At 36.4% G+C, this 11,145-nt stretch overlaps 1 protein-coding gene across 1 annotated transcript; it reads left to right on the top strand.

The window, feature by feature from the left end:
• The first annotated feature begins 77 nt into the window (after positions 1-77).
• Positions 78-9,802, top strand: LOC135469972 (transmembrane protein adipocyte-associated 1 homolog). Its single transcript, XM_064748645.1, has 11 exons — positions 78-159; positions 3,255-3,554; positions 4,034-4,166; positions 4,881-4,970; positions 6,114-6,186; positions 6,827-6,906; positions 7,554-7,682; positions 7,923-7,983; positions 8,299-8,401; positions 8,927-9,007; positions 9,445-9,802. The coding sequence occupies exons 2-11, from the start codon at positions 3,415-3,417 to the stop codon at positions 9,638-9,640; spliced, it is 1,086 nt and encodes a 361-aa protein (XP_064604715.1). The 5' UTR covers positions 78-159; positions 3,255-3,414; the 3' UTR covers positions 9,641-9,802.
• The last annotated feature ends 1,343 nt before the right edge of the window (positions 9,803-11,145 follow it).

Consider the following 11,145-nt stretch of genomic DNA (forward strand, 5'->3'; position numbering starts at 1 on the left):
TAAAACGCGTTGAAATAGCCTGCGCGGAGAATGATTACTCGCGTCAAACTATGAATTGCATCCAGAAGATGGCGTTGTTTAAAATGGAGGAACTAGTTTGACGTAAGACTGTGCGACATTTTCCCTCAAAGCGGCGTGTATAGGGAAGTTTGTGTTGTGGTAAGGGCAAATTCATAAGTGCTAGACTATTGTATTAGATTGAACTCGCCTCTAAGTATTTTAGTTGTATAAATGGGAGAGAATTCAAGAAACTCGAGTTTCAGTAAGTGACAGTTCAACACCAACTAATCGGACGGTGATTCATTGGGATGCTGCAAAGCGTACCGGTTATCGGTGATATTCATTAGAGGGAGTTTCTGGCTGATTGCCCTAATACACTATTCATTCATATCTTGTCAGAGGGTATAAAATATCTCGATTCAAGCTAATCTGTAAATGAGTTGTTTCATTTTCAGCAAATAAGGAAGTACATGTACTGATGAACGGTGTTGTCTATCAGTGTAGTAGTAATTGTAGTCCTGTTAAAACACTGTTGAAATAGTTCTGTTTAGGAATACAAAGTCATGTCTATCAGAGCATGAACTTAACACGTTGAAATGTTTTGTCATATAGGCCTATATATGAAGGATTTTTCCATGTAGGGTACATGTGTTTCTTTTTTACAACTGCTGAGCTACAATGTAGGCCTATAGCTTATAAAGTTTTGCTGGAAAGTTATTGTTTGTGTGTTATTTTTGAGTGTGTGAGCTTTTTTCTTTCTTATTAATAGGGCCTGGGAGAAATTCAAGTTCTCTGGAGTTCTGCATATGGGTGCTCACACAAATACTGGAAGTTGAGGTTAGAAAACGCTCATGCACGAAGGCCATGCACCACCAGGGTTCTAACCCCAAGTCTTTCAGTATATGTGTGGGCGCCCCCCCACAGAACTTCCCAGAACTCATCTCTCTTATAGGCCCTATAATGAGAGAATAATCTCTGACAATCTCTCTATGTTGTGAAGTAAAAAGACAGTCAACTGCCAGCTGTATATTTGTTTATTTGGTTTAATATTCAGAGCCAACAGGCCAGGAGCCCACTTACAGGTCTGATAACAGGGATGCATACAGAGTAACAGAAGCATAACATACACATATGTAGAGCTAGGTAAATAAAAAATACAATTTTTGTACAAAGATAGTGTAAACACAGATAAACATATGATGTAATTCTTGGTACAGAAATGTTATAAGCCTGCATGTAAACATGGGTGAACATATTCTTGTTTAAATTTCATTAAAAATTAAGAATTGTAAACCGTTATAATCAGGCGTTGTTAAGATCATGAAATATGTTAATTACAGGAAAACCGTTAAAAAAGAATCGAGTGAATTGACCTTCTAAATGATTGTTGTGAAGAAAATAATTTCTATGGAATGATTAGAACTCAGGTCATTATAGAAATTCATGGCTCGAGGTAAAAAAGAATGTTTTCAAGCGTTAATTCTACTTGATGCAGACCGGAAGTTGCCGTTTGTCGTAAGGCCCGGGCAGGAAAATTAAAGTTCATCTGCTCTACTAGGTAAGGCGAGTCAATGAATGAGTGAAAACATTTGTGTAAGAACTTTAAATCAGCAGCTCTGCAGTGTTCATATAGTGTTGGCAGCATTTTACACATAGCACTGTATTTTTTAGAGGAATAAGCATCATTAGTTTTAAAACAAAGATATTTGATAAACTTTTTTTGAACGAACTCTAACTTGTACGAGAGATATTTTTGGGTGGAGGACCATATAATTGACCTATACTCCAAGTTAGAGCGAACTAAAGATATGTACAGTGATACAAGTGACTTGGTTCTTGTAAAAGACATGCACAATCGCTTGAGAAAACTAAGCATTTTATAACCTTTTCTAATGGTATTGGTGACATGTACTCTAAAATTCAGGTTACTGGTTAATGTTATCCCAAGATATTTCACAGTCTCAACTCTTTCAAGTGCATATGTGTCTATACTATAATTTGATATAATTTTGTTGGTCTTATTTGTGAAGGAAATGACACAACACTTGTCCGCATTTAACTTAAGCTGCCGTTTGTTGAACTCTCAAGGTCATCCTGTAATAGCTCACACTTGCTTATGAAGTTTGCTGTCATGTGCATACGGTGACAATTTAGAGTGCCGAACACAAGAAGACATGTCGTTTACATATAAAATAAACAGACCCTTGCGGTACCCCAGATAATACGGGCTTCCATGACGATTCTGGGCCCTGTAGGACAACTCATTGAGAACGGCCTTCGAAATAGGAGTGCAGTCATTTGAGCATTGGGCCTTGGAAGCCATAAAGCTTTAGTTTATGTATCAGCATATCATGAGAGACGCTGTCAAAAGCTTTACATAGGTCTAGATACACAGCATCGGTCAGCAGTTTTGCGTCAAAAGCCTTAGTGATACCATCAACATAACAGGCTGGGTTGGTAACTGTGTCAAGGTTACGAAAAAATCCATGTTGACTTACAGCTGTTTTGTTTTGAACATGTTGAAACAGTGTTTCATATACAGCCTTTTCAAAAATTTTATTGAAGAGTGGTAACAAAGATATAGGGCGGTAATTACTAACGTCAGTCGATTGCCTTTTTTGAAAATTGGAATCAAGTTAGCTGTTAAAATCTGTGGGAAAGCATCCATTTTGAAGAGATGCATTGAAAATTAAGCTCAGGGGAACGGCGAGTTCCTCTGCACACTTTTTCAAAAGTAGGCCTGAAATTTGTCATAGATAAAATATAACATGTCCGGTTTTTCAACTTATGATTGAAGTAATCTGCTACCAGTCAATGCTTTGACAGTAAAAGGTTTTATTTGATATGGCAGAGTTATGCACAAGAAATTTTTTTTTAAAGAGTGGTCTGAAAAAAGTGTTATTTTTGTTCAGTTTATGGCCCAAGTGTCTAAATAAAAAAATTTTGATCACAAATTCACTTTCTGTCTAAGGCACATTATCAATTTGAATTTCCTCTCATCAATGCAGACACTGTGAGTTCAGGTCCATCTCATGTTGGTTTCCTCTCGGTCGTGGCAAGGTGTGCTAGCAGCCTTGAGGATGGTTGTGGGTTACAGCGGGGCTCTGTCTGGTATTCTCTCACCATAACGCTGACTGACGTCATATAAGTGGAATCTTCTTGAGTATGGATTAAAACACCAATCAAATAAAGAAATAAATCTATTTGAATTTGCATTTATAATGTTTGTGTTTGTTTTTGTTTTGTTCCTACAGTTTCCTGGTCTTTACAAACAAGTGTCAGTAAACAAGACGTGTAGCGCAGTGATATCATACCAAGTAGGTGTGAAACTCATTTCTGTTGCGGCTACATGGACACAACCAGTCATATTTTTTATTTGTGTTAATTTTCTGGAGCAGAACTTGTGCTGTCAACATGGGTGATGGCAATCAGACTTGGGACATTGTTGATAATACATCTGACCCCCAAATTTCACAGACACCATCAACAAATTTCTCTGATGTTGTTGAACACCCTTGTCAGTGGATACTGTATGCAGATATTGGAGATTCTAGGTAAGTTTGTTGGTGATGATATTATAAGTGTGTTGTTTACACCTTTCGATTAGGTAAATACTATTTTATTACATGTGTAGGTAGTATTTTAAAATATTCAAGGACAATAGCAGTCACCTCCAGCATGCTGTATAAGTACTGGGATATTGTGTATTGAAGAATGTGAATAGTATTAGGCTAATAGCTCTGTAATTATTTTTCTTATAGGTAGATGTAAATAAAACACAGGGTACTACCAATATACTGTACGATAAATCTCCTATTGGTTATTAAGTAAGATAAGTTGGTGGATAATTATAGTAAAATCAAATGATTTTTCACCAGCTAATCTGATTTTTGTACAGTTTGTACAGGAGGAGGATTGGTTTTTGAAAGAATACTTGAAAACTGTGTGAGTTATTACAAAGGTTAATGAACCACACACAAGGATTTGTGTCAATAAATTGTACCATACATCTAAATGTACCTTAATGTTCCAGGGTAAGAATCTGGGATGTGATTATCCTTATACCAAATGCACTCTTTCTCCTGTTCCTTGTCTGGAGATTGAGGATTGTTGTTGCCAAGCTGAGGAATGTCAACAGCCCCATATTCACAGCATTCTATGGTCTGGTGAGTTCAACAACATTAGAAAGTTAGATAATTACTGATCATTTTTTGTAGAAGCTTGTAGACATTCATGCAGATAATTAAAATCAGATCTGACAGGTACATGTTTAATTTAAACTGAGTGGCATACATTTTTGTAACCTGCATTCAGTACAGATCAGTTAGGTGGTTGAACACTTTCAACACTGAAAAGTAGCAATGCTGTGTTAAAAGCAGTGGGAGACTCGTGGACGAGAAGGTCCAAATGACATTAGGAGACGTCTTTTTTTTTCTGTGACGTTGCATGGTGTTTGCACTTCATACATGTTTTATGAGCAAACCGTTCATTGTGACATAATAAAGAGAAAAACAAATGAGTTCTGAGCTTTGGACCATCTTGATATGGATGAGAAGGAGTTTTTTGAGCTCTCCTTTGCCTTACGATTTGCATTTAGTCATGGGAAATCCTACTGAAAGACACAAAATGAGTTCACTGAAAATCCCCATTGAGAGGTTCTTTGCTTCAGATATTTATATGCACTATGCTTTGTACCTATTTTACAAATGCAAGTCCTGTTTGCATGTGCTTTGTAGAGGAAATCAGTGGATAACAAGATATTTGGTGTTTCACGTTCTTAAACTGGTGTAAATATAGGACCAGAAAGGTTAGAACCATCTGGAAACTGGATGGGAATGCCCGGAGGGTTGAAGTATACAACATTCAGTTCATATTTGCAGGTGTTTCTTGTAGCTGTCATAAGTGTGCTGAGATGCATTGTGTCAATGACGGTGAATGCCTCTATTCTGGCAGGGGACGTTGCAGACAAGGTAACCTTTATATTATATTACTTTCTAGACCTTCAAGACAATAATTATTTGTCTCCCTTTTTGATTAACACCATTTGAAATCTTATTTTCTCTGATCAAATTACAGGCAGGCTTCGCAGGGGTCCTTGAAAACCTTGAAAGTACTTTCATTTATTTTGGTAATTCAAGGTTGTGCTTGAATTTGACCATTTTTATGTGGAGGTCCTTGAAAGTACTTGATTTTGTTTGTGTCACGTGAACAAAGTTATTCGGTGGTATGAATCTGTGAAACAACTGTCAACAGGCATTCACCTAAAGTGGCTGCCACTGGTATGAAAGCGGTTATAGTTTTGTGCCACTACAGACTTCCTTTTTTCTACAGAGAGTGCCGAGATCACCATTTATTGGTTTGGCGGTAAGAACCTACGCTGTAGTCATATAGAGTGATTTGGTGCGTGAAAAAAAAAACATTAGAGATGCCAGGCAACTGTCATTTTAGCGATAAATGGCTGCAGTTCCCAGATATCAAGGACTGGCATACTGCCGATTGAGTCTCCGAAGTATAGATGTCTCCACTGTGGGCAAGTCTGCCATGGACTACTCATGACTGACAGTGGCGCTGTTTACTTGCCTTGTGCGGAAATATTTTAAGCTGTGCTTTTTATTCTGATGGAGAGTGGAAAGTTGATAAGAATCAGTGATGGGTTGTCTGATTATCAGTGATGTCTGCACAGACTAAAGGCGCGAACACTAAAAAAGTATTCAAGCTGCACCTGTTGTTGCAGTTTGTACATGAAAGCGGAGATTGTGACTGTCGTTTGAGGTACTTGAATTTGTATTTTAAGTATTTGATAGTACTTGAAAAGCCTTTGGATTTTTTGGGCCGTCCGGTGTGCGAACCCTTTAATGCCTAATACAATGAATTGATTTTTGCATAGGAAGCAAAAATATTTTAGTTTCTTTTTTATATGGTCAGCTGGTGTAATGTAATCGAAAAGGGAAGATCTAAGAAACATTTTTCCTAAATGTACACACAATGCTGTGCTTGGGATGTATAGACTCCATGGCTTTTGAAACTGTACTTAATGATTTTGAAACTGTACTTAATGATTTTGAAACTGTACTTAATGAAAAGACTTGAGCTCGTTGGTCTGCTATTTTCAGATGCTATGGCTGATTTTACGTTTCTTTCTTCTGGCTACTGAGATGTCAGTAATCATTTTCGGGCTTGCGTTTGGTAGGTACAGCTGCACGTGTATATTGTGTCACAGTCATTTACTTCTTGAATTCTGATGTAGAGTGTTAAAGAGCCATTCCGGTGCACGCACATTTCAGGCTTAAATTGCTAGTATGCGACATGGGTACATAGTATGTACAAACGATTATCACATAAAGATTTGTTAAGCTTCTTGGGTAGTTCAAAGGTCATGTATTACACTTGAGTGCAAAAAACAAAATGTTGGGTGATGTGCATATAAATTCGTGGTGTGGCGTCAAATTACCTCATTTGATGCCACTATGACTTCACAAAACTCCAATTGATGTCTCCTGCTCAGAACACCATGTCATCCTTGAATAGGCTTTAGTGTGATAGAAGACGCTTCAGATTATGTCACTCCAGGAAAAGGACATCGCTCCAGGAAAGTGAGAAATCACCTGAGGAATTTGTATGGAAATGGCTGAAAATTTTATTTCTGTAAGCACTCAGTATTAGTAGGATTATTTGAAGATCTGAGAAAATTCATGCATGGTATGAATGAGCATCCTTTGTAGACTATTGATGCGTGATGTTTGCTGCTGCTTTATGTACAATGTATGTACAATTTGATGTTTTAAATCTGATTGATGTATCAGAATATGTGTGTTTATGTTTACAGGTCATCTGGACATCAGAACAAGTATACAGAGAGTACTTGTGGTCACATCTTGTATTGCTCTTCTCTACTCCATCATTCAGGTACACCACAGGCAACATTTATGTATACATGTGGGATTGCTTTCATTGTAAAGTCTATATCAGGGTTTGGTTAACAAAATTATTTGTATTAGCAGTTTAACAAGTCAGTCATTATATTCATGTTATCTCTTCTTAGAGTGAGGACACTTTTGATGGCCTTTAATCTGGGAGACTTCAAAATAGAGATGGTGAATGCACATTAAATGGATTGTATATTTTATGATAATAACAGTTGCAAGTCTTTAAAATAGGTTATATTGGTACATGTACATTATACAACGACTGGTTTGCTTGTTCAAATCCAGCTTTCGCTGCTTCGTCTGTAGCTTCAAGTCAAGAGGTTTGGCAGGTACCTGTCTAAGGGCGTTGGTTTATTTTATGTTCTTTAGTTGCTACACCATTAAAGACCATGAAGAATTCTATCAGTTGTCACCTGCTACTGAGCACAAAGAGGTAGACTCATTGTCACCTTTCTGTGACTCGGTGGGTGCTGTGTCCATGGTCTTGTCGTGGGATTCCATTGAGGCAGCTTCATACAAGGAAGCCACAGTCACGATATGGCCAAAAAATATTAACATTACAACAAACCCAAAGCAAAGAAGCTATTTTTGTTACTTATTTTCCTTTAATACTCCACCTTTATCCAGGGCACTTTGGAATTCCTCTATCCAGATCAGCGGTTTCATGTGGACAAAAAATCTACATCTGAAAACTTTGACATTTTTGCACATGGAGGAATGATATTCTGGTTTACAAGTTCCTTGATATTCTTTGTTGTAAGTGCATTTTTCTTTCATGTTTTTCAAGTTAATATATAAATATTGCACCTGTTATAATATACATATAATTATAACTTGAATGAATAATAGACAATGTCATTTACAACATGTGTTGTCGCCACATTATTTTTGTTTGAAAAATGATTGATGGTAACGTATGACATCTATCTACATCTATAAGATAGGCATTGCATATGAAATATTTATGAGACAGTTGACATTGTTTTTACTTTACAGGTATACAGCGTTATATTTCTGTTACCCTATACAAAACTGAAGGAACGTTTATCTTTGCCTTGTAAGTATTATCCGAAGACCTCTTACAGCTGTCATTTTTTACTGGGATAAATTGGGGAAACTGTCTCAAATCTGTATTGTTTTATAATGACGATGCACATGTATATGTGCATGTTACTTATAACTTCATGTGTAAAATGTGCAAATATCACAGGTTATTGTGCGGAATGATGTTGATTATAGTGCGATTCCTGTTGGCCAGGGAAAATTGCAGGTCAAATCTGATAAATCGATGAATGTAAAGTAAGTGTATAGTGATAGCCTCTACTTACATGTATGTACATTTTATTAGAAATGTTTTCTGAATTTCTTCCAGCAAAGAGATCATTTTATTACTACGCTGCCTTCCTCGCAGCATTAAACCTCATACAGGCTGTGGGCAGCTGTTTGATTTATTACATGGTGCAAAATGGATTGTGGTGAGTATAGGCAGCCTGGTACCAGTTTGCGCTCATTCACACTGAACTCGATAACCCCTGCAACAGATATAAGCACACAACACACTCGCTAAATTCTCTTCTGAGACTACGGAAAGTAGTCATTGGGACATTCATCCATTTCTAAAGGTTTTCCAGATTGGACATTGAAGAGATGAAAATTTTCATTGATTAACTATATGTGTGGCCAGGAATCAGCAACATTTATTGTGTTTCTGAAGTGGTCTTGACATTTAGTCAACAATGTAAGTGAAAACAGAGTGTTCTATTTCCCTAACATTGTACATCTCATTGTAGTTATCATTTCTGAATGTCACTAAACATGAAAGTGCACTATGTACACTGTACATGTAGCTCATAAAGATAATGTTGGTTTAACAGTTGAAGCTTTATAATTCAATTCCCAGTGTCTTGTGTCTCCATGCTAGTGGTCTAGCACTGGAATTATTGATTGCTGTTGTTTGTGCTTCAACCCTATGAATTTTCTGAATGAATGTCATTTTGCAGTGTGGTTGATCTGACGACCTACATTTACTTCACCTGCTTTGACCCTCTGGTGTACTATACTTTTCTCAAGGACTTCTTTAAGTAAGTATATGGCAACAGGTTATATTAGTGATGCCACATTTATAGAGACCTTCCTTGTTACTAATGCACTTGCCTTGTTTAATTAGCAGGCTTTCTAGTGGTATATTTCTAAATTGTATCCATTATCATGTTTCTGATATTGGAATCACCATGAATGAACTTTACGGAATATGGTATTTTGACAACTGAAATACTACAATATTTATCAGTTTAGACTACATTTGGGTCTGTTATGTATTTCTTTGCAATGTCTATCATTTGTTACTTGTGTCAGGTTGTTTTATCTTATTACGGAACAGGATTTAATTAATACTTGATATTTTATTGTGCTTTGATGATTGGAATATAAGAATAAACGTCTTGACATGTAACTGTATGTATGACCCATGGCAGGAGTGTGACACCTACATGATATTGCTGCATGTTTTCCTTTACAGGGCTGCACAGCCAAACATATTATTCTCTTACAAAGCCCAGGTGGATGATGTCCCAGAGGAGGACATAGTCAGCCTGCCATATCAGGGTTATACTAATGGGCATGCGGGAGCAGATGACAGCATCATGAGTGGCAGCTATGACAGTACCCACTTTGACCGCCATAGCAACCCAGACTTGGCAGGCTCCATCCAGTGACAATTACCAGGTTACAACATGACTCCGTTGACCCTTGAACAAGGAGAATAAATAAGGGTCAAACATGTTATATGCTAACCTACTGGGCTAACCATGTTACTGCTTTGCAGTTCACATTTCACATGTAAGCAGAAGTTGTAAGTATGTCGTTCGTGATATTAGCTACTGTAGTTCTATATTGCATATGTTTATAACTGTCTTAATATATATATATATATATATATATTATACTGAATACAAGATATAGCAATACTTCACAATGTATTGTTTAATATAATGTGTATATAGTAGTTATTTTTTTGTGTTAATATGGCAGTGTAACGCAGAGTTATGGATATATATTATTGTTGCTGTTCTACCTTGGATACTGATAGCATTTTGTGACAAAAAGTAGTGCTTTATCATATGATACTGATATAAATGGTTAGAGATTTTCAAGACTATTTAAAGTTCATTGTTTTTTGTTGTCAAATGGACATACATGTACTTGGCATGAGTTTTGTGAATGTTCTCTCTTTTTTCTCTGCATTCTTTTTTATTTTTGTCCACCTTTGTCGTCTCCTTTTTTGGTTTGCATTGTCAGTTTAAAAATCTGTCACTTGCTTTTGTATGCAACAAATCAAAATAACTGCAATTTAAATCTCAGGAAGTACCATTTCATGAAGTATTTACAATCTTTGCATAAGAAGCAGCATTTGTAGTATTTTTGTGTATGTTCCTCTTTATCATGTAAAAAGACTGTCAAAGTAGAAAAATGTGTTGAGTAACCTCCCTTGATCATGTGCTGTAACTGATGGCTGCACATGGGTTATCCTTTTGAATGAGTTTAAGATTATATTATCACACAGTGTGTCATGCAATGTTGAAGTAAAGCTTTCGTAGTACTGTATTTTACATTGTGTATTTTGAGGACTCGTTTGGAATAGTGCTTGTATCATTTGGTGCTTTTGTTAGACATTAGTGTAAATGTTTCAGTGAAATATTGATTGCAGTATTGTATCAAAATTGTTACTGATGTCTTTTGAATTAAGGTCAAGTGCAATTACTGACACTGACAAACTTCCAAGAAGGGAGTATTTTTTCATATGTCAGTGTTTTCTTCCCATTTTCACATGTATTTATTTTCATATTATTGTATAAAGGACACGTATGTGAATATCCACTTATGCTCATGTAAATGTCAGAAAGTGAAAACAAAAGGAGGTACAGTTCATATTTTAATAATGTCACACAATGATTTTGTGCTTTGACAGAACCATCATTGACTTGATGTACACCTTACAATCCAGACCGAAACAACACAAAATAATCAAAAGGGAGTAATTCCAGAGAAAGTCATCTCGACAGCCAGCAGTCACTACTTATGTATAGATATGCACACACATCAATCATACAGACATTTATTAATTAAGATGCAGGTATGAAACCAACTGTAACCCATAGTTCATGTGTCTTGGATCTACTTTCTCTTATATTTGTGCCAAGGATGCAAGTTACCAAATTTC

Source organism: Liolophura sinensis, chromosome 7 (assembly GCF_032854445.1).
Source record: "Liolophura sinensis isolate JHLJ2023 chromosome 7, CUHK_Ljap_v2, whole genome shotgun sequence".
NCBI lineage: Eukaryota > Metazoa > Mollusca > Polyplacophora > Chitonida > Chitonidae > Liolophura > Liolophura sinensis.

Bases quoted from the DNA above. Each gene is read 5' to 3' on its own strand.
- LOC135469972 (XM_064748645.1), top strand. From the start codon at position 3,415: ATGGGTGATGGCAATCAGACTTGGGACATTGTTGATAATACATCTGAC. The intron at 7,683-7,922 runs GTAAGTGCATTT...TTTACTTTACAG, and splicing joins GTTCCTTGATATTCTTTGTT to GTATACAGCGTTATATTTCT. The intron at 9,008-9,444 runs GTAAGTATATGG...TTTCCTTTACAG, and splicing joins TTTCTCAAGGACTTCTTTAA to GGCTGCACAGCCAAACATAT.